At 42.2% G+C, this 24,524-nt stretch overlaps 1 protein-coding gene across 3 annotated transcripts in view; it reads right to left on the bottom strand.

Moving 5' to 3' along the window:
- Positions 1-8,433: 8,433 nt before the first annotated feature.
- MAST3 (microtubule associated serine/threonine kinase 3) overlaps positions 8,434-24,524 on the bottom strand; it is a 251,058-nt gene continuing 234,967 nt past the window's right edge. For all 3 annotated transcript variants that reach the window (XM_040326886.1, XM_040326891.1, XM_040326895.1), the window contains 3 exons: positions 23,611-23,747; positions 13,758-13,939; positions 8,434-9,892 (listed from right to left, as the gene is read on the bottom strand). In XM_040326886.1, coding sequence (XP_040182820.1) covers positions 8,871-9,892; positions 13,758-13,939; positions 23,611-23,747 — 1,341 coding nt within the window. In that variant the 3' untranslated portion in view covers positions 8,434-8,870. The remainder of the gene's footprint in view (positions 9,893-13,757; positions 13,940-23,610; positions 23,748-24,524) is intronic.

The raw sequence follows: 24,524 nt of genomic DNA, 5'->3' as shown, positions 1-24,524 counted from the left end.
GTCACACTTAACCCCTTAGCGCACCCCCTAGTGGTTAACCCCTTCACTGCCATTGTCATTTTCACAGTAATCAGTTCCTTTTTCATAGCACTTTTCGCTGTGAAAATGACAATAATCCCAAATATGTGTCAAAAGTGTCCGATGTGTCCGCCATAATGTCGCAGTCACGAAAGAAAAAAAAACAAAAAACGCTGATCGCCGCCATTACTAGTAAAAAAAAAAAAAAATTAATAAAAATGCCATAAAACTATGCCCTATTTTGCAAACGCTATAACTTTTGAGCAAACCAATCGATAAACGCTTATTGCAATTTTTTTTACCAAAAATATGTAGAAGAATACGTATCGGCCTAAACTGAGGAAAAAAAAATTTGTTTTTATATATTTTTGGGGATATTTATTAAAGCAAAAAGTAAAAAAATATTGCATTTTTTCAAAATTGTCGCTCTATTTTTGTTTATAGCGCAAAAAATTAAAACCGCATAGGTGATCAAATACCACCAAAAGAAAGCTCTATTTGTGGGGAAAAAAAATGACGCCACTTTTGTTTGAAAACCACATTGCACGACCGCGCAATTGTCAGTTAAAGCGACGCAGTGGCGAATCGCAAAAAGGGGCCAGGCTCTTTACCTGCATAATGGTCTGGATCTTATGTGGTTAAAAACACTTTTGGGCCCCTTTCACACTGGCAGAGTCCCCCAGCAGATCCGCTCACTTAGAAGGGGATAACTCCACTGATCCATGCAGAGCAGGCAGATCACAGGTCCATGTCCGCTCTGCTGATGCTGAGAGGACACATGCCACTTTTTGATGGAAACAGACTGCCTGTCCATTTCCATCCAACTGTCATCTGATCCGATCCACCAGACGGATGGGGATGCCATTAATTTAAATACCTTTTTTAAAGTGATCGTACGATAATCTGATCGTTGGTACACAGATTTCGAGAGCCGATCACGACAGTTCATCCAAAATTATCCAAAGGGGCAAATACAAAAAAAATCTTGTACGATACCAGATCATACGATTTTCTTTAATCAGTATAGTATTTGCCCGACACATTACATCTCTTCCAAAGTTGAATTCTGTTGTACGAGAATTTTGATAACTTTAGTAACGTCTAGCATGCAAAAAAAAAACAAAACACACACACGATTATTCCTCCGATATTTTCATCGTGTGTACGAGGCCCAAGGAAAAGCTTTTTAGATCTGGATAGAATGGTGAGGGGGTTAGAACCACTGTAAGGCAAGTTTCTCTGCTGTCCAGGTTCCTGTTAGGGCAAGTCACTCTCTCCTATTGTCCTGATTAACAACGTCTCTAGGAATAATTACAAAAGGAGAATCGAATATAACAGGACACAGGAGGAATCTCCCAATTGCAACATATGTCTAAGAGGGGACTTTCCTTACATTGGAAAGATATCATCTCACTTCCAGTTGATGCTACAGGACAAGGAGGGGACGGAAAATCACAATTGACAAAAAAAAAAAAAACAGCGGTTTTAACCCACCCATACTTTATCCAAACGTAAAGTGGAGTTCCACCCATAAATATAACATTACATCAGTAGTTTTAAAAAAATGTCATTAGTCCTTTACGAATTTTTTTTTTTTTTTTTTAGATGCCTTCAAAGTGTTGTTGCTAGGCAGAATAGTTAATCTTCCCACTTCCTGCACCTAGGTGCTTAATGCTTCCTAACCTACACCGCACAGACTCCTGGGAATGTAGTGGGTGTAACTTTCCAGGAGTCTGTGCATTCCCCAGTCTCAAAGAATCATGTGACTTGGACAGCACAGGTGCTGAAACCTGATCTGACACTGCTTGTGCAGCACTGAGCATGTGCGAGGTCTGCAAGGCTGAAATCCAGGAAGTCATACAGTCTGGCTTCATGATGCACACACTTAAGATGGCCCCAGTCAATTTCTATTTTATAAAGTGTCTAAATGCTGTAACAACCTAAGAAAACGGACCTTAGTTTACAGACTAACTTTACTAGAATACATTAAGCTTGTGTATTACAGGGGTATTTATATTTAAAAAGTGAAATTGTGGCCGGAACTCCGCTTTAAAGAAAAAAAAGTTTGTGTTTTAGATATACTTTAATTATAATGCAACAAGTAGTAAGTACAGTACTTCAGTTTTTAGGACACTACTTTGCAAATGCACTTACACAATATTGTTCTTTAATTAAATAATGAAAAGTAACATTTAAGGTCTCAAAGGAAACATTTTAAAACATTTCACTGACAAACAGCCATCCATGTAGTTATAAAAGAATGCATAAATAAGATTGATGGTCGAAGAACGGTATTACAGCAGTTTTTGCTTGTTAACCCGGGTCAAGCTAAAAATAGCCTTTAGTAAACACAATCTGCTTCTCGTAATATGCACACATATTTGAAAATTGAAATGTATATAAACTGCAGACATTGACAACAAACACAATTGGGTAGATTCACATAGAATGGCGTTTCTTTGTGCGGGCGTAACGTATCCTATTTACGTTACGCCTCCGCAACTTTTACAGGCAAGTGCCGTATTCTCAAAAGAAAGTTGCGGCGGCGTATCATAAATAGGCCGGCGTAAGCCCGCCTAATTCAAATTGTGAAGAGGTGGGCGTGTGTTATGTAAATCAACCCTGACCCAACGTGATTGACATTTTTCACGAACAGCACATGCGCCGTCCGTGGAATTTCCCAGTGTGCATTGCTCCAAAGTACGCCGCAAGGACGTCATTGGTTTCGACGTGAACGTAAATGATGTCCAGCCCCATTCACGGACGACTTACGCAAACGACGTAAATTTTTCAAATTTCGGCGCGGGAACGACGGCCATACTTAACATTGGTGCGCCACATATACGCCTCATATAGCAGGGGTAACTTTACCCAGGGAAAAGCCTAACGTAAATGGTGTATCGGGCGTACGTTCGTGAATTCGCGTATCTAGCTGATTTACATATTCTAGGCGGAAAACAGCGTACACGCCCCTAGCGGCCAGCATAAATATGCAGTTAAGATCCGACCGGCATAAGAGACTTACGCCGGTTGGATCTAACAGAAATCTATGCGCAACTGATTCTATGAATCAGGCGCATAGATACGACCGGCCTGACTCAGAGATACGACGGCGTATCTGGAGATACGCTGTTGTATCTCCTTTGTGAATCTACCCCAATATCTTCTGTCATACTCCATAAATACTTGCTTTTACAAATATAATGTTTTCTTTTTTTTTTTTTTACAAATAAAAAAATCAATCAGTTATATATTTATAAAATACTAAGTTATACAAATGAAGAGTTTAAGAACATTGAAAATAGGCAATGCCATCTTTATCACATCACCATGTATTAAACAGGGGAAATTCGGCTTCCTCCTCTGCACATATTAAGAACACAAACTTCAGCAGCCTCCGGTTAATAGTATATAGCAAAGGCACATTGAATAGGAAAACTCCAGTTTGATAGAACAGATATTTGCTATATGAATCATTTTGTAATTTAACGTTATTAAAAAAGGGCGTTCAGTACTAATATACAGGCAGCCCACTGAAGTTTACATAGTATACTAGCACAAGCACAGTACTGCAATCAGCCAGCTTAGGGAAATCTGTTGGAAACACAAACAGTGACCCAGGCTGGTAGAAACTAAAATGAGTCAGACATTAAACAGTGCAGAGGGTCAAATCTACTGCTGAGGGTATTGTATCCAGAATGCAGTGGGTGCTGCCAAACAGTTGGCTGTCCAGAATGATCTGCCCGACTCCATCAGATTGAAGGATGGCAGGAGGTAGGATGTCCAGGTTGTATTCTATGTTACATGCCCAATACTGAATTCTGTATTCTTGGCTAACTTCTACCAAAAACAACATGCTGCCATTTTTTCCCCATTTAGTTCCACTTTAAGCTGCTTAAAATTAGTTGAACTCTTAAATTTCGCAGAAACATCTGAACAGAGGAAAAAGATCTTTGTACCCACCAGGAAAATCCTTTTTTTGAAGTCTATTGGGGCAGCACAGAAAGTCTTAACCTTTGGGTTATAATGTCTCCTACAGGAGGACTAGAAACGACATTCACAGCTGGCATCAGATGGGGTCACAACATCGACTTGTTAGAAATTAAAATGAACTGAAAATCAGGTGGAAGCTTTGTAGATCTGGAAAACAGGTGCTTGATGTAGTAATCCCAAGCGCTCGGATCTAGTAATGGCCCCTTGACAGGAAAGGGTGGAACCTGATCCTTGAGACCATAAGCTTGGATGATGGTCTGCTTAACCACTTGAGGACCGCCTGCCACAGTTGTACTGCGGCAGGTTATCTCCCATGCGAATTGCCATCATTGTACGTTGGCTCACGCAGGTGCAGTGGCGGCACGCTCTTGTGCCAGCTGCATGAGCGTGGCCGCGTGTCGGGCGGACTCAATGTCCGCCTAGTATAGAGGATGTGGATCTTCCTTTGTAAACAAGGCGAATCCCCATTCTCACAGGGAACATGACAGATCTCCTGTTCCCAGTCATCGGGAACAGTAATCGGTCATGTCCTAGGCAGCCCATCCCCTCTACAGTTACAACACACCTAGGGAACACAGTTAACCTCTTGATCGCCCCCTAGTGTTAACCCCTCCCCTGCCAGTGTAATTTTTACATTGATCAGTGGATTTTTATAGCACCGATCAATGTAATAATGTCACTGGTCCCCAAAAAGTGTCAATTGGAGTCATATTTGTCCACCACAATGTTGCAGTCCCCCTAAAAATCACAGATTGCCCTCATAACCAGTAGAAAAAAAAAGTCTCTAAATCTATCCCATAGTTTGTAGACTAAATAACTTTTGCACAAACCAATCTATACGCCTATTGCGATTCTTTTTTTTAATCAAAAATATGTCGAAGAATATATAAACAACCTGAACTGATGATTAAATTAGATTTTTTTACATATTCCCCCAAAAATATATATTATAACGAAAAGTACAATTTTTTTTTTGCTCTTTATTTATAGCGCAAAAATACCACCAAAAGAAAGCTCTATTTGTGGGGAAAAAAGGACTTCAATTTTGTTTGGGTACAGCGTTGTGCAATTGTCAGTTATCGCAGAAAAATTCCTGGTCATTAAGGGGGCAAATTCTTCTAGTCCTTAAGTTGTTAAAGTGTTACTAAACCCAGTAATATGAAAATAGTTCCCCTGCCCCCCCACAGCTTATAAATCCTCTTTTTACATTAAAATATTGCCACTATAACCTTTTTGGCTGATCTGTACAACACAGTCATGTGATAAACTGCAGGGTTTGCCCGAGTGCTGAGTGTTCAGGTAAGAGGAGATTTCCACTATAGCCTGTGTCCTCATGCTGTTATGGGAGGTGGATCATCCATCAATCAAGAGGTGACATTCCACCCACTGTGTTCTTTTTTAATTACTGGGCATGGAGGAGGGAGTGAGGGACTGTGCTGTCATTTAGGATCTGTATACACCCACATATGTGATGTCAATACCATGTAACCTGTCTAGCTCAGCTTAACAAGGAAATATTCTCTACAGAAATAGAGACTATAATACAGCCAGCTTGGAAGAGTCACCCATCTGTTAGACATCTTTTGTTTAGCCCACAGGCTCCAATTCGGCCAACGGGATGTCATCAGCATATCATTATCCTTTGCCACCACAAACTAAGGTAACAGGGATGTAAGCAACCCAGAGATAAAAGGTAACTCCTGATGTGCCAAGGCAATGCCAGTGGTTCTGGATCTATAAAGCACTCCACAGATAACTTATCACTGAGTCTGGAAAGTGCCCTACATGTGGCCCAGTGCCCATTGTTCACTTTCAGGCTAGATCTGTACAATTTGTCCAGTGAGATCTAGACACAGTACTCCAAAAGCCAGATTGAGGATAATTGTTCTAGAAAACGGCAAATGGAAGATAAAGTTCAATAGCGATACAGAGAAGAGCTCTGAAAAAAAAACTGAAGAAAAAAGGTGTTCGCAAAATTAAAAGTTGAAACATGGCAAAGCTGTTGAAAAGATGACCATCTTCTTAGGGCACTAGCTTTTACATGCTGTTAGTAGATGGGGTTATCCTAGGTTGGTCTACATGTTTTTTGTGTTTATATTGTCCAATCCCAATCTAGGCAACAGGATAACCTGAAGGTTAAGCCTTACTGTGGCATGCAATGGATGAGAAAGAAATCCGTCTATAGATACACCACTTGTTAAATGTGTTCTGTTTAGCGGAGTTCTGCTCAATATACATAAAACTCAGGTAGTACAACAAATATGTGGAGAACCACTTCTGCTGTAAACAAAGATTTGTATGGAAAGATAAATGTGTCCCTTCTGCTTTGTATTTTAGGGGGGACTCTGAACGCCCATGTATGCAGTAAACCAAAATTGTTGCATAAAGTTTCACACAACCTGCTGTAAATGGAAGCTAGCGCATATGCAACACATGTGAACTTAAAAAGGGGTTGTAAACCCTTGTGTTTTTTCACCTATGCATTAAGGTAAAAAAACTTCTGCCAGTGACCGACCCCCTAGCCCCCCGTTTTACTTAACTGAGCCCTGTAATTCTCTCAGCAGAGACGCACTCTTCCTCTCTGCAAGATTGATGGCAGCGCAACCAATGGCTCCCGCTGCTGTCAAACAAATCCAATGACGTGGGCGCCAGGGCCGATTCCGGCATTTGCATCTATGGACGCAAATGCTGGACTCGGGAGAGCGCCCACAAGGTAACCCCCCTGGGATTGTGCTTCTCCTAGGGGGTTATCTGATGTGAGGAGGAGCTGCGAGAGCTGTGCAAAACGAGCTGCATAGTGGAGGTAAGTATAATGTGTTTTTTTTTTTTAAAGTAACAAACAGGAAGGTTTACAATCACTTTAAGTCCTAGTGTACATCCACATATTCATTAAGCTGCAATAGCAGTCACTGACACACCTCTGAACTGAAAAGAACACATTGGGCTGGATTCAGATACGAGGGCGTATCTCCTGATACGCTGTCGTATCTCTGAGTGCGGGCTGTCGTATCTATGCGCCTGATTCAGAGAATCAGTTACGCATAGATTTCCCTAAGATCCGACTGGCGTAAGTGTCTTACACTGTCGTATCTTAGGCTGCATATTTACGCTGGCCGCTAGGTGGCGCTTCCGTATAGTTACGCAAGGATTATGCTAATGAGGTATTTACGCCGATTCAGAAACGTACGTCCCGCCGGCTGCATGTTTTTACGTCATTTACGTTAGGCTTTTTTCGGGCGTATAGTTACCCCTGCTATATGAGGCGTAGCTAATGTTAAGTATGGGCGTCGTTCTCGCGCGGGGTTTTGAAAATTTTATGTCTTTTGCGTAAGTCGTTCACGAATAGGGCTGGACGTCATTTACGTTCACGTCGAATCCAATACGTCCTTGCGGCGTACTTTGGCGTAATGCACACTAGGATATTTTACGGACGGCGCATTGGCCGTTCAAAAAAAAAAAAAAAGTCAAAAACGCGGGGTCAAGTAAAATTTAAATAAAACACGCCCCCAACATCCCGATTTGAATTAGGCAGGCTTACGCTGCAACACATACGTTACGCCGCCGTAACTAAGGGCGCAAGTTCTTTCTGCATACGGAACTTGAGCCCAAAGTTTCAGCGGAGTAACGTATCAGAGATACGTTACGCCCGCAGAAAGATGCGCTCATCTTTCTGATTCCAGCCCATTGTTCTTGATAAAGGATGACAACTTAAAAACCGTGGCTTCACTTCACAAAATACTTTAAATTCATCTTGTTGCTAGTGATTTAGTAATGACCAAATATAATCTAAAATACATAAAACAATAATTGTTATTCTTTACAATACAGGATTACGACCCATTGATTTTAAATCACCTGCAGTACTTATTTCATTCTACCTCCCTGAAAGTGTATAAACCCAGTGTCACCCCATATCTTCTAAATGCAGCAAAGACTTTAATACCTAGATTTTGTAAACAAAGTCAATGTCTGAATTTACAAGATTGGCAAAGGGAAGCAGAGAGGACTATGGAAGCAGAGAGATGGTTCCTTGGCTTATACCTACTGCCCTTTGATGACTTATTCTCTGTTTGGTATCAGTTAACTATGATCTATGGTTACCCATTAATATTTTTAGGATTGATATTAGTGACCATGGTTCTACTGAGCCATGCAATGTCTAATGTGCCGTACCTGAGGCAGTTCGCCTCATGCGATTTGTTTTTATATGTATTTGTACAAACCTTGTGACTTTCACGCCCAAGGTTTACACAAGGGTGGAACTCCGTTAAAGCTACGTATATATTACTGGTTATCTATGGTCTTATCCTTAGGTGCACTTTGCAGAATCCATAACCCCTTTTCTATATTTTCAGGTTTTTGACAATGTATGTTTTTGTACCTTTTTCTGTTCATGCAAAGTGGATCATATATATGGGGGGGGGGGGGGGGGAATCCAGGGAGTTAGACATTTACAAGAAATTATTTGTATTAAGGTTGGAACTGACTGACCTTACTTCAAATTATTCTTGCTACCTAATATACTGTATAAAACTTCATTATTGGCTGTTTTGGGTGTAATCCAAAGGCAGACAAAACCTTGGGAAATTGGGCCTTCTTCATAATTCATAGAACACATACTTTCTGGAAACAAGATATAAATAAAAGTTACAATAGTGTAAAGTAAAAAAAGTATAAAACAATAAAATTAAATTAAAGTTTACAATTGCAAAAGATGACGTCATTCTTTTTCCCTTGCTAACATGTAAACCCCCAAGTACAAATCTTTGTATTTTGCAAGAACTACTGCTGTGAAAGGCTTCACTACCTTCAGTCCATATTAACATTTGTAGTCTTAGAGTTATAGCCAGTATAATAACTCAGCATGTTTTCTTGCTTTGCTCATTTTTGTCCAAGTGCATATCTGAGGTGGCTATAGACAACGAAGTCTGTAACTTCTGCTGTCTGGGAGCATCATGACAATCAACCCGTCTTTCTAAACTGGCAGCTGAACTCTCCGATAACCAAGGAACAGGAGAACTTTTGCCACTGTCTGTTGCATGTAGGGGATAAAAAGCCTGGCATTCCCAGTGCCCTTCTTGTTCATCACTTTCAGAAGTCTGAACAGCTATTTGTGGAACCAAGCGATGCTGCTGCTCCAGGACTGTAGATATCGATGATACACTTGCAGGTCTTGCTTGAACCCAAGAAGTTTGGTGAGGTAACCGTTCCCATAGCACCAAATTGCCCCCTGCCTTTTGCCCTTCAGAGACCACCTCGCCATCCCCTGAATCTTGCTCATCAAAACTTACTTCTTGCACAGCTTCCTGCTTTTTGAAGGAGTCTCTGCGTTCTGAGAGGTTAAGCCTCCTCATTACTACTACTTCTTGATCCCGCTCATGTTTATCTGTTCCCCAGTCTTTACAATGGTTTGCAGCATCTGTCAAACTTTCAGATGTCTCAAGTAGCTCACCACACTGATGGCTGTCTGGAGGTGTTGTTTTGCGTCCAATAGCAAAGTGGGCAGCCATCTTCTCTACAGACTGTACTCTTTTTAACAAAGGTGAACGAGGAGGCTCTGTCGTCCGACCTCTTGCTCCTTGGCGAACAACTGTTGGGGGTGACAAAGTTGATCCCTGGAAAACATTATGGCTGCTTCTTGAATGTCCAGAGATTAATGGAGGAGATGCATGCTGTGGGGAAGATGGTGCTTGAGAGACTGAAGATGGAGTGCACGCCAAAGGAGATGGAGGAATGCTGCTTGTGGATTTCCTGCGTCCCACCTTGTACCGTTGTCCACTTAGCTTGGGTGCTAAACACTGGAGCGAACTGGGTCTGATGTGTCCAGCAGGAGAACTGGGTGTACTAGAACATGGAGATGTGCTTTGAGGTGACACTGCATCTGAAAGACATAAATGTTAGTTCAATAATATCCTTGGTTAGTTTCAAATAATTTCTTGCAAAAAGATATTGTGCAATAAGGTCTCATGCACACAGACAATTTTGCAAACTAGAAGCTTTTTCTCCTGGCAGCAGTGTTTAGGCAGAAAAAAAACGCCCCACGCTTGTAAAAGCGCGTAATGCCTTAAGGCGCATTTACAGGCATTACGCGATTAAGCGTTAATTTATATGATTGTATTTCATTGGCCAGAATAACAGACTCTTACCAGAGAGCCTGGACCCATTATTAGAACAATCTTTGCAGGGGTCATCTGCTGGACATGTGTCCTCAGATCAAACAGGGCATAAGTAGGATATTGAAACCAAGCGCCATCCACCCCATGATCAGATAGAGATGCCAGATACTTTTAAATCCCAAAAGGTTTGTTCAATAAAGTATTGCACTTACGTTAGTACAGGTAAAACCAGTGTTGTGTACAATATAGGTGGCCGCCTTAAGATATCCAGGCACTGTGCAAACAAACGCAATAGCAGGAAACTTTTTGGCATCTTTCATTTTATGATCAATCTGATAACGGGGTTGATGGAGCTTGGTTTGAATATCCTACTTATGCCATGTTTGATCTGAGGACACATCTCCCGCAGATTGCTTTTCAGGCGTTTTAGCGCTAAAAATAGCGACTGAAAAGAATCTCTCAAGTCACCCGAGTGCTTTCACACTGTGGTGGTGCACTTGTGGGACTTTAGAAAAAGTCCTGCAGGCAGCATCTTTGGGGCTGTTTGGGAGCGCTCCCAAAATGCCCTGCCTATTGACATGAATAGGCAGCTTTGCCGAAGCGCCAGAAAGCGATTCGGCAGCGTGGCAACACGGGCACTTTGTTTGGCTGCTAGCGGGGGTTAAATTCACCCCTTTGGTGGCTGAAAAGCTTTACCGGCAACGGGGCCACACTACAGTGTGGAAGGACTCCAAATATTTACTAAACACCTGCTTGATGTACAATGCATCCAGAAAGTATTTACAGCGCTTCACTTTTTTCACATTTTGTTTCGTTACAGCCTTATTCCAAAATGGATTAAATTCATTACTTTCCTACAAATTCTACAAATAATACCCCATAATGACAAAGTTTGTTTGAAATCTTTGCAAATTTATAAAAACAAAAACCAACATGATGTACTCAAGTATTCATAGCCTTTGTGTAATACTTTGTGGAAGCACCTTTGGCATCAATTACAGCCTCAGGTCTTTTTGAGTATGATGCTACAAGCTTGGCACACCTATTTTTGGGCAGTTTATCCCATTCTTCTTTGCGGGACCTCTCAAGCGACATCAGGTTGGACGGGAAGCGTAGGTGCACAGCCATTTTCAGATCTCTACAGAGATGTTCAATCGGGTTCAAGTCTGAGCTCTGGCTGGGCCACTTAAGGACATTCACAGAGTTGTCCTGTAGCCACTCCTTTGCCATCTTGGCTGTGTGCTTAGGGTTACTGTCTTGTTGGAAGATGAACCTTCACCCCAGTCTGAAGTTCAGAGCGCTCTGGAGCAGGTTTTTATCAAGTTAGTCTTTGTACATTACTGCATTCATCTTTCCATCGATCCTGACTATTCTCCCAGTTCTTGGCCCTGAAAAACATCCTCCATCGCATGATTCTGCCACCACCATGCTTCACTGTAGGAGTGGTATTGGCCAGGTGATGAGTGGTACCCGGTTTCCTCCATATATGATGCTTGCCATTCAGGCCAAAGAGTTCAATCAGACCAGAGAACTTTAGTTCTTCAGGTGCCTTTTGGCAAACTCCAGGCGAGCTTGTCATGTGCCTTTTACTAAGGAGTGGCTTCTGTTTGGCCACTCTACCATACAGGCTTGATTGGTGGAGTGCTGAAGAGATGTTTTTTCTTCTGGAAGGTTCTCCTCTCTCCGCAGAGAAACGTTGAAGCTCTGTCAGAGTGACCATTGGGTTCTTGGTCACCTCCCTAAGGCCCTTCTCCCCTGATCGCTCAGCTTGGCTGGCTCTAGGAAGATTCCTGGTGGTTCCAAACTTCTTCCATTTTACGAATGGAGGAGGCCACTGTGCTCAATAGGCCCTTCAATCCTGCATACATGTTTCTGTACCCTTCCCCCAGTTCTGTGCCTCGATACAATCCTGTCTGAGAGGTCTACAGACAATTCCTTGAACTTCATGGCTTGGTTTGTGCCCTTACATGTACGGTTAACTGTGGGACCTTATGTAGACAGATGTGTGCCTTTTCAAATCATGTCCAATCAACTGAATTTACCACAGGTGGACTCCAATCAAATTGTAGAAACATCTCAGGGATGATCATTGGAAACCGGATGCACCTGAGCTAAATTTTGAGTGTCACAGCAAAGGCTGTGAATACTTCTGTTCATGCGATTTTTTTTTTTTTATTATTAAATTTGCAAAGATTTCAAAAACAAAACTTCTTTCACGTTGTCATAATGGGGTATTTTTTGTAGAATTTTGGAGCAAAATAATGAATTTTATTTTAGAATAAGGCTGTAACATAAAATGTGGAAAAAGTGGAGCCCTGTGAATACTTTCCGGATGCACTGTAACTCTTTTCAGACTAAAGTGCACATGCCTATGTGTACCCACCTTTACTTGTATATTTGCGATCAGTTGGGGCAGGTGTAGTAATGGGGATTGTCACCTCAAATCAATCACAAACTGTATTAGCATTGTTTAAGAATGTTCTAATGCAAAGCTCATTCACGATACAATAAATATATGCAAACTTTGTCTATTTGACTTAAATATTTAAAGTACTCAAAGTAGGGTTTGACAATTCCCGCTCACCAGTTAAAAAAAAAACACAACCACACTCTGGTGACTGGATCATTGAGAGTTTCTGTCAGTTTCGGCAGTTGCACAAACCCTTCCACCCTGTGTAGAGGAAGGTGTGCAGGGTCAGGGATCTTGTGCTGCCCTGTGGCACTGCATGTTCTGTGTGTATTGTGCTTCAGAAGTGCTACACTGTACCTTGCCTCACATGTGATGCACTGCGTGCTCTGTGTACTGGGCCTCGGATGTGCTGCACTGTGTGTACCGTGGAACACATTGAAAACGCTTGAGCTGTCAAATGAATGAGAAAAGCATGGGAAAACCTCACAGTGCCATATTCTGCACCTTATTAAGTGGGTCACTTTGTGTCACCCATGGGTGTATCATATGTTGCGTTGGGAACATAACTTGAGATGATAGCAACTGATTATTGTATATACTTGAAATGAAGACCCCAATATCATGTGTTGGCTATGTACAACTTGTGGAAGCAAACACAATATGTAGCCAGAAATATGAAATAAAGATTGATGCAGCATCAGGAGTATGACTCAGCAGATATATCATAAATCTCAGCAAGCCAATAAATTCAGTCTCAACAGCTTAACTGTAGCAGGCAAAAATATTAAAAATGGGTGTATCGTGCATTACAGTCGGCTAATTTCACACAAGGAAATGCGGGTAAGAAAGATGTACCACAGGTCTCAGCAAGTTGATTGAGGAAATTATACATATATAACATCCATTTGCACAGTAGCATAATGTTTAGCCATCCATAATTTAATGTGTCAGCAAATGTATCAAAAGTCAAGCCCCTCTGAGGAAGCCTAGTGGCAAAACATGTCAGTTGACAGGTTTTTGTTTGCCACAGAGCTGATCCTCTCCTGCAGCACCGTTCCCTTCAATAGGTGATCACCAATTCGAATACATGGGTGAATAACTGAACTGTTATTTGTGTTCTGTATTGTAGGCTTGAAATTTTGTACCTTCATGCCTTAAGAACAATACATAGACCAAAAAACATTTCTATACCAACAGCTATTGGCTTTACAGGCACTTACCAATTGGCATATCAGGAGCTGGGCTACGGCTTGGGGTTGTGGGGCCCGGAGACAAGCTGTGGGTGGGGGAGGCTGGGAGGCTCTCACTGGAAGACAAGGACTGATGGAAGCCTGAGGAAAAACTCTTGCTTGTTTGTAATACTGATGGCTGCTTAGAAAGCTTCCTGAAAAGTGAGGATTTCCTACAGTAAGAAAATATATTTTATTTAGCAATAATTCTGGCCATTAAAAAGTAGACAGTATACATTTCTGTACAAATATAATTTTTTTTAAATCCAGAAATATAAAAAAGTAGCCGCAGAACTCTATAGCAAGTGACAAGCAAAACAAGATCAGGTCACCAAATGATAATTTTAACAAATAAATGTTGCCTTGCATTGCCCAACTGTGCATGTTTATGTGATGAAGTGCAGATTATGTACAACATTAGCGCTGGTCTTAAATTAAGAAAAACAGCAGCCAAATTTTAAAACATTCCCAAAAAGTCTTTATAGAGCTACATTCTTTGCCATTACATTCCCTTTAGGCACCCAGAAGGCATACATTAAAAATTTGCATATTTTAAAAACCTATCTTAGAAATATGGCTTTACCTGCTTTCTTTTAATACACAACAAAGACATCTAAAACCTATACCTTTATATATCATTTCTCCTTGGAAGCAGTTGCACAATTAAAGGGGTTGTAAAGGAATATTTTTTTTCCCTAAATAGCTTCCTTTACCTTAGTGCAGTCCCCCTTCACTTACCTCATCCTTCCATTTTGCTTTTACATGTCCTTATTTCTTCTGAGAAATCCTCACTTCCTGTTCTTCTGTCTGTAACTCCACACAGTAATGCAAGGCTTTCTTCCTGGTGTGGAGAAAGCCTCTTGAGGGGGGAGGGGGCGAGCAGAAGTGTCAGGACACCCACTAACACACAGCTCCTTTCTCTATCTGCAAAGTAGAGCGTGTCCTGACTTGCCTGCTCGTCCCCTCCCCCTCAAGAGGTTTTCTCCACACCAGGGAGAAAGCCTCGCATTACGGTGTGTAGTTACAGACAGAAGAACAGGAAGTGAAAATTTCTCAGAAGAAATAAGGACATTTAAAAGCAAAATCGAAGGATGTTGCAAGTAACTGCACTAAGGTAAAGGAAGCTATTTAGGGAAAACATTTTTTTTCCCCCTTTACAACCCCTTTAAGAACATTACTTGGTCTATTATTCTGGTACGTGTAAAGTTTTATACAGACCAATAATCTCAGCATTTGCAAAAAAAAAGACTTTCATTACTTAGGTGGTCTTCTTCATGCATCTACAAATGTCATACATTAAATTTATAAGAATCACATTTTTAAAAAACATTTTTCTTTGATGAGGATCTTTAGAACTCCAGGACCCAATATCTACTTCATCTGGCCACTTACTGTAAGACAATTCTTATTCATAACGAATGGAGAGATCTATTCCCAAACAATTAGGAATGATTGAGACGGTGTTTTGACATTACATTTAAATTTGTAGCGCCTTAAAGTGGTTGTAAACCCACTTTTGCAAGTTACATCTACAGGTAAGCCTAGATTAAGGCTTACCTGTAGGTGTTAGCAATATCTCCTAAACCTACACGGTTTATGAGATATTCGCCGAATGACAGGACCGTTGTCTACGGCGCATGTGCCGTAGACAACGGCGTGCAGGCGCACTAATAATAAACACGGCAATGCTGTGTTTGACGGCTCCCGCACACATGTGCGGGAATGACGCCATCGCCGCTCCGGCCAATCACAGCGTCGATTACAGGAAGAAGATCGCCAGAGACATGGCGGCCGAGGGCACGGATGAGAACTTCGGGGGCTTCGTTCTCAGGTAAGTCGATCATAATGAGCTAGTATGCTGTGCATACTAGCTCATTATGACTATCTTGCAGGGTATTTAAAAAAATAAAAATAAATAAAAAACAAGGGTTTACTTCCTCTTTAAACATAGGAATGCCTCTTCCATACATTATTTATCAAACTCATCTTATTGTATATTATGAACATCAAACAGCTAGATTACTTGAAAATGGCTCTTTATTGGACTTCATCCAGATTAATAGTGGTTAACCTCTTTTTTCATATCTAGCCAATTCCCTACATCTTAACCCTACCATACCATACAAGGTATAACCGTGGGTTTTATCCATCATAGATTAGGGTTGTATGCCAAAAAGGTACGAACAGTTGTAACAAAGTCTAAATTGACATTTCCAGATATACTGAAGGAATTTGAGACCTTTGCCTGCTTTAGCAAAAGCTTAAAGTTATCACCAATAAAATTAATTGCACTTTATATCTCCCTGCTAAAATGCTCCTTTCATATACTGAAAACTTTCACTGTAGAATATTTTTGCACAATTGCCCCCCTGACTATGCCACAGTATTTGGGTCAGGCATAAGTCAGCAGGCAGTGTGGTACTTCCTTGACTGTACTACAAAGTGGCTCTTAACTCACATGCTTGACTGGATACACCATGGTAAAAACAAGTTTTGGGTGACAATTGAAAACCATTTCTCACCCATCTTATTGACTTTTTGTCCCATAGATACCACCCCAAACTTGGCCCATAGTTCCCATTGTTCTTTTCAGGATTACAATCTCCTTTTGAAGGCTTGGAATTCCATTCTTTAACACCAACACTTATCCTCATATGTATGGTCTAAAATGACTCCAATCCCAAACACTGCAGAGGGATGAGAAATATACTGGCTAAAAAAGAACATTGTACATTGATGAATACATAATTCATAAACAATCCATAAGAAATTATTCTGTTGTGTTCTATTTCCCAATATTCCTGTTACTTTCTTGGTTTCGTTGGGCATCTCTCCCCTTTTTCTTCCTGGGGATTCATTCATCTGCTCTCTCACTGGTCATTTTGGTTTCAGCTTCACTTCATCCCATTTTCTTTCCTTTTGCACTACCTTTTTTATCTAGATAGGGGATGTTATGCACCCCTGGTTTAACACATTCCACACATTTTTTACAGCTACTGGTTGTCTTTGGCACCATGTTCACTCAAAATGTATTGCCTGATGCTCATCCACCATGGGTGGCATCTGTGGTTTGTCCATTGCAGAACACACCATCACAGCTCCCGGGGGAGGAATTCCCAATATGGGGGAACTCATGACCCACAGTACCATACTAACATATAGATACCCTCTAAGTACTATATGGGGTTCTTACCCCTTTTTCTTCATTTGACCTTTGTGTATATGCAGGATCAATTAGAAATGTATCTATGCCATTGCAGAGACACATTACACGCTTGCTCCTGATGAGTGACGCCAAGTCATGAAACACGTTGGGCCAGATCCACAAAAGAGATACGCCGACTTAACTCGATTTTTCTAAATTTACACGGCGTGTATCTTTGCGCCCGATCCTCAAAACGAGAAGCGCCTGAAATTCGGGCTTTTCCGTCCTACCTAAAAATATTACGCCGGCGCATTCTCGTGCGCAAATTACGCTAGGCACGCCGCTTTATTTGATAGGCAAAGATGCAAATGAGGGAGATAGGGCGATCCACAGAATTAAGTGTGTGCGCCGTAGATTACGCCCTGTGCGCACCTGTTAGTTTTTTGGTGGGATTTTACACATTATAAAAGCAGCCCTAATTTTACACATGCCGTCTGAATGTCTGCTGAAGCAACACCATTCAGGAAGAGCTCAGCACACAAACGTTCAGGACTGAAATCTCTCTGCCAAAATGCCAGGACCAGCAATGATACTAGCTGCATTAGTTGATATAGAGACACAAAGAAGGAGGAGGGCACAGAGGAGGAGGGCACAGGAGAGGGTCTACCGCCCACGGCAAGATTTGTTTGGCATGCCTGCTTGTGAAGTTTACCGCACCTACAGATTTACCCGTGAGGCCATCCTGGAATTAACATCAATACTTCAGGATGATATTACCAGCCCAACCCAACGCTCCCATGCCCTGCAGCCACTCACCAAAGTACTGGCCACTTTGCATTTTCTGGCCACTGGCTCATTCCAACGCACAAGTGGAGGCGTGGCTGGGATGGCACAATCCTCCATCAGCAGGTGTGTGCACCAAGTGGTCCCTGCAATCCTGCTGCGCATGGGAAATCAGTTTCAGAAACCCACCCAGGAGGATCAGCGTTTAAAGTCAATGACCGACTTTTACAACCTTGCCAGATTTCCACGCACCATCGGGGCCATTGATTGTACCCATGTGGCACTACAACCACCCCATGATACTGAGCACATGTTCCGGAATCGTAAAGGCTGGCATTCCATTAATGTGCAAGTCATCGTTGATGCCCATGGCCTCATCTGGCATGTCTGTGCTAAATTTCCTGGATCCTGCCATGATAGTTACATTTACCGGCAGACACAGATCTCAAGAGATTTTGACCAGAACATGTATGGAGACAGCTGGCTGATTGGTGAGTGACATGTGTGTCAGGTATGTCCCCCCCATGATGCTGACATCACAAGGGGCACATGCATGACTAATATCCTCCTGTCTTTTCCCTTACAGGTGACTCTGGATATGCCTTGGGACCTCATCTAATGACCCCATTCAGGAACCCCCAAACCCCAGGAGAGCAACGCTACAACCAGGCGCACATACGAACCCGGGGAGTGGTTGAACGGACCTTTGGGCTTCTGAAGTCCCGCTTCAGATGCCTGGATAAGTCTGGGGGTACCCTGCTGTATTCCCCTGACTTTGTGTGTCAAATAATTGGGGCATGTTGCATACTCCATAACTTTGCCCTCAGAAGGGGACTGCATATTGACTTATGTAATGACCTGACCCCTGACCCAGGCAATACTATCCCAACCAACTCTACCCGGTCTGCTGAGGGCACAACAGCTAGGAGACGCCTTGCAGAAGGCATTTTTTCCCAGTAAATGTACATGATTAATGTCACAATAATTATGTTTTTTTTCACTGTAAATGCACATGATTAATGTCACAATAAGTATGTATTTTTTCACTGTAAATGCACATCAATAAAGTCACAATGATAATGCATGAATGCACACCACTGTGGTTCCTTGCACAGACACATCACATGCACATCGAATTGGATTAGATCCAAGTCCCCCCCCCCCCTTGGGACTTGGGAGCAGTAACGCCACGCCACGGCTCCAATTATGTCACTGTGCATTCATACACCATTCAGGAACCTGGGATTGCCCTTCTCCCTGGTCCTGGGGATCCCTTCTCCACCAAAACTGAGGGTGACAACCTTAATTTCTTAGGAATGCCACCCCCCCCACATTCACACATCATTCACACACATAAACCAAATCATAAGTACAGAAGACAAAATTAAAAAAAAAAAAAAATGCATAAACAAAAAAAAACAAGTATCCCAGCAAATTTTTTAGCGGCGGCGATTGCTACGCCTTGGCTGGGCAGGGGCACGGGCAGGGGCACGGGCACGAGCAGGGGCACGGCCACGGCCACGGCCACGGCGTCGCGGAGGATGTCCATTGGGGGGGTGTTGAGCTGGGGAAGGAGGAGCCTCCTGGGGGGGTTGAGCTGGGGAAGGAGGAGCCTCCTGGGGGGGTTGAGCTGGGGAAGGAGGAGCCTCCTGGGGGGGTTGAGCTGGGGAAGGAGGAGCCGCCCCTGCTGGCCTGCCCTCCATGGCCCCTGCAATGCGAGTGAGACAGGCAGTGAGGGCAGCCGCATTGGCCTGGCCAGACCTTGTATTGTCCTGCACAGCCTGGGTCAGGGCACTCAGCTCATGGGCCACGCGCGTTGTGGCGGTCTGTATGTCATTCAAACATGTTATGACCGCCGTTGAGTTGGTGGCCACATCACCGAGTGCCTCCATCATTTCACCATGGCTGTGCTCCATCTGCGTCAGTTTTTCCAAAATTTTTCCAAGAATGCGGGTCTGCCGGGCATTGTCCTTCACCACACTGGCCGACAGACGCTCGCCCACAGCCACGGTCTCCTGGGTTGTCCCCCTGGCTGCCGCTGAGTCTTGCGGGCCTGGAGGAGGGGAGAGAGTGACCCTGGTGACTGGAGGCCTGTTGGGGGAGAAGTGGGAGGGGCTACCCCTGATGGTGGCCTGACTGGTGCCAGCCTCAGGGGTAGTCTCAGGGGAAGACTCAAAGGTCATCATATCAGTGGCCAGGAGGACTTCCCGGCCAATCTGCATATTTTCCTCCTCCTCCCCCTCATCATCCTCCTCCCACTCAACCTCAACCTCCTCCCCCTCAACCTCCTCATGAGTGTAGGTTTGGCCAATCCCCTCCCCTGGGGAATCCTGCCCTTCTTGGGACTCATCATCTGCCTGTCTTGGGGGTGGTGCTGCAGCCTGGCCCGATGGGCCTGCAACCTCCTGGCCTCCAACCTCCTGGCGTGGAACCTCCTGGCCTCCAACCTCCTGGCGTGGAACCTCCTGGCGTGTAACCTCCTGGCCATCTGTGGAGGACACAAAACAATCACATGTTTGAGGAACCACACACTTGGCACATCTTCCCTTCCCCCACCCACACATGCTAATCAACAGAGAATAAACCAAAAAACATACCTGTCCTCCTAGGAACATCTGACGTATAGCCAGGCAGGCCCACCACCTGCTGTGGGTGGAAACACTGGGCCACTGCCCATTCCTCCTCCGTCAGTCTGACTGGGCAGGGTCCCCCTCCTCCAGTGCCCCTGGTATGGGCGTCGATCCTTGCCATCTTAGTCCGGACGACGCTTCTCAGATCGTTTATTTTTTTCTGTATGCCAGCGGGGGTCCTAGTCTCCCCCCCCCCCGCCGCATTGATCTGGTCCGTTATCTTTTTAAGAAGCTGCCTCCTCCTGGCCGGGGTGGTGTTCTGGCTCTCAGGGCCATGCAGAAATCGCCCATATTTCACAATGCCCCGAGCAAGAATTTGCTTCTCTCCCAGGGTGAAATTAAGCTTCCTGCGTTTAGGGGGCATCTCATACACCACCCAGCAACAACAAACACACCCGACAAACAATCGACAATACACACCCAAAAACCTGACAAAAATCTATACCACCAAAAAATCAAGAAAATCTAAACACACAAGGACACAGCTAATAGTAATTCAAAAAGAAACACGCACCAACAAACAAACAAAAAACAAACACCAAAAAACAAACACCAAAAAACAAACACCAAAAAACAATCAGCAAAAACAATAACAAACAAATTAAATAAATACACTTCTCAAACACAAACAACAACTAGACTCTCCAACTCCTCAAACACTTTTCTCACAAACACAACTTACCAACACACAAACAAACAGAGCAGAAGCAAATTGCTCATGGAAGGGGAACAATGGGATATACTTTAGCAAGGGAAGTGTGTGTGTGTGGTGCTTTTTAGACACAGGGCGATCCTCAAACTAAGTACACTTGGCCTTTTACCTATCTCACTGATTGCGCCGAGATAAGTTCTGCACATGCCCAGTGAGGTCCCGATTCGTGCGCGCATGCGCAGTAGGGCCGGCGCCTCATTTGCATGGGGTCACGGCTCATTACAATGAAGCACGCCCACTTCCTTCCCACTTGCAAAAACCCCGCCTTACGCCTCTGAATTTAAGTTACGCTGGCGCACATTTAGACGCAAATGCGCTGTGGATACGGCACTTACGACACCAACTTAGGGCAACGTAACTTAAATCACATAAGTTAGGACAAACTAAATTTGCACCGCTGGCTGAGGATCTGGCCCGTTAAGCCAACAGATGTCGTGTTTCAATCATGTGTTATATCAGTGTATTTTCTACTGTACCAATTGTTCATAGCCAAAAGACGTTGGGATCATGTATTGTCAATTTCTTATGGATTGTTTATGAATTATGATTATGTATTCACCAATGTATAATTACGTTTATCCAGTATATTTCTCATCCCTCTTCAGTGTTAGGGATTAGAGGAATTTTAGATCATGCATGTACTTTTTTGTGTGTGTATGTACATTAAATGTGTGTATGAGTTTTATCAAGTATGATTTATAATTATCAAAAATTAATGTTCTATAGATTACTATAATATATTATATATCACATAGATTTTCATTACAATAATTCAATACCAAATCCTATCCCTCACTTACTTAATTTAAAGTTCCACCCTCTTTGCGCATTAATACAGGGATGGAGGTTAATGACTACATCATTGCCTCATATAAAGTCCCATAAACCCCCTTTCCCCGCACTTATCCTCGTATGTTGGACCACTTACTCCTAACTTGGGTAACAATTTTTATTATTAGTATCTTTCCAAACCTATTTTTCTAAATGGACACACAAGATTCTTCCCAAATCTTAGAGCCATCCATTATGGTAAACACCAGCCACTCTCAACTTAACTTACAACTTTTGTCCCAGGACACTAGCTCCAATACTTTCAACTGCAAAGTCATGTAACTCACTTAAAAAGTAAGGATCAGTTTTATGTGGATATGAGTTCCCTTGAATCCCTTGGTCTATAAGATACAGTACACTGCTTACAAACATTATAAAACAATTATATATTATCTTATTATAAAACACATATTACGCTACACTGTAATATCTCGGTGCATCAAAAAAAAAAAAAAGCTATAAGTATAGTTTTCTGGCTTCCTTCCTGTTGGTGCATGGGAGGAACAAGTCAAGTATGGGTCCTTGGTTGATGGCAGAATCTGTGACTGTTGCCTTATGTTTTTTTAATCTAAATTAAATTGCTGTGTATATATATATATATATATATATATTGTAATTATGAATATATTTAATTTAGCGGGTTGAATATAGTTCATTTAGCTTGCTGAATATATGTAATTTAGCACAGAGGAAAGCCCTTTTGTTAAGACTAGACTATGTGGAGCCCCAAGATTGTAGAGACAATTCCATTGTGTTAAACCCACTTTCTGTGATTGACCCCATGCTATTATGTGCAATGAAGATAGCCCCACCCCTTTGCATGAAAGGGGGCTGACTTATGTAGTAAGGCCTCCAATCCTGATCCAAGGTAGGCCAACCAATGAGACGTCAGCATAGAGAGATATACTCCAGAGAATAGGAGAAGGGAGGTCGCTTTATGGAAGGATGGCCTGCAGGCTGGTTCTAAAAGGGTAATTATGGAAAAGGGTCTGTGATGCCTGTAACTAAATATATCTGTACTTTAATTTTTTTCGAGGAATACGCTCTGTATCCCATGTAAATACTCTGTATTTTAAACTACTATTGCTGCTTCTTCAAGGAGATAGATAGTATGTGTGTTAGATTATACTTTGTATAAGCTCTAATAAATGTTTATTATATTGAAGCTTTCACTTCTGGTCAAAATAACTCTTATTTAACTGATATCATATCTTTGAGATATTAAATCTAAATTATATAGATTTGAAAAGTTACAGTGACATAAATCTTTATTGACCTTCCTAGGCATATGTTTAGGAGGTCAATAACCATTGGTGAGTTTGGAGGGGACAGTGGTGGGGACACAATGTGGAATTGGTTGGAGTGGAACACAGAGCACAAGTCACTTTTATTTTAGAAGTTTTGCAGCACAAGTGTATAGCACTTTGATTCACTATTGTGGACTGCACCTTATGGAAATTGCACTTTCAAACTGATTACATATATTTATTGGTTTTGTCAAGTTGATTATTAAGAACTTGTTTTTATCACCAACACAGGGATTGTACTATTTAAAAGGGGGTAAATGCAGCCTGGTATTTTATACCATTGTATATTATTTATTGTCTAGGAATACATTAGCAAGGACTCATAGAAAATAAAAAAACACAAAATTACTATGACAAACCAAAATAGGTGAAACTCATCTTATAGTAAGCCGTATTCTTCATCCCCAATTCACTGTGATATCAAGCCTTAGCTTACCTGTCTTGAGTATCTTTTTTCCTGTTCTTCTTGGTTCTCCTTGCCATGCGACCTTTGCAACTATTTTTTCTGGCAGGTCCAATCTTTATGGAAGTGTTTTCTAGTGGGGTAGTCCTTAGAGACACTTTGTTGCCACTCTGTTAGGAAAAATCAAAGTTTCCAATACTTAGAAAGCGGACACAAAAGGGAAACTACAATGCTTTTGGTTTCACTGTAATTAAAAAGAAAAAAATTATTTAACAGATCTTTTAAATCGGTTTTGTATGTATAAAAATGTGTTTTACAAATAAACGTTTAACCCACGACAAAGAATTCCCAAAGCTCTATAAGCCCTCTAAAGCACAGCTTAGCAAACTACTTCCTAGCTGGCTTTGTTTGACTGAAAGCTTGAAATAAACCCTTTGAAAAGAAATAAGTCATTACTAATGAGCGATTTGGTTCTGTATAAAAAATGATGCCTACAAAGCTCTGTAAAACCGACTGTCTTGTTGTAAACTGCTTACAACAAAAAAAGAGATTTTTAATACAGCTTACCTGTAAAATCTTTTTCTTGGAGTACATCACGGGACACAGAGCGGCATTCATTACTATATGGGTTATATGGAGTACCTTCAGGTGATGGACACTGGCAATCTCAAACAGGAAATGCCCCTCCCTATATAACCCCCTCCCATAGGAGGAGTACCTCAGTTTTGTAGCAAGCAGTATGCCTCCCAAAATGGTCCCCCAAAAGAGGGGTGGGAGCTCTGTGTCCCGTGATGTACTCCAAGAAAAAGATTTTACAGGTAAGCTGTATTAAAAATCTCTTTTTCTTTATCGTTACATCACGGGACACAGAGCGGCATTCATTACTATATGGGATGTCCCAAAGCAATGCTTACAATGAGGGGAGGGAGAACATCTCCAAGACAAAA

Source organism: Rana temporaria, chromosome 1, assembly GCF_905171775.1.
Source record: "Rana temporaria chromosome 1, aRanTem1.1, whole genome shotgun sequence".
Taxonomy (NCBI): Eukaryota; Metazoa; Chordata; class Amphibia; order Anura; family Ranidae; genus Rana; species Rana temporaria.
This window is presented reverse-complemented; position numbering and strand designations above follow the sequence as displayed.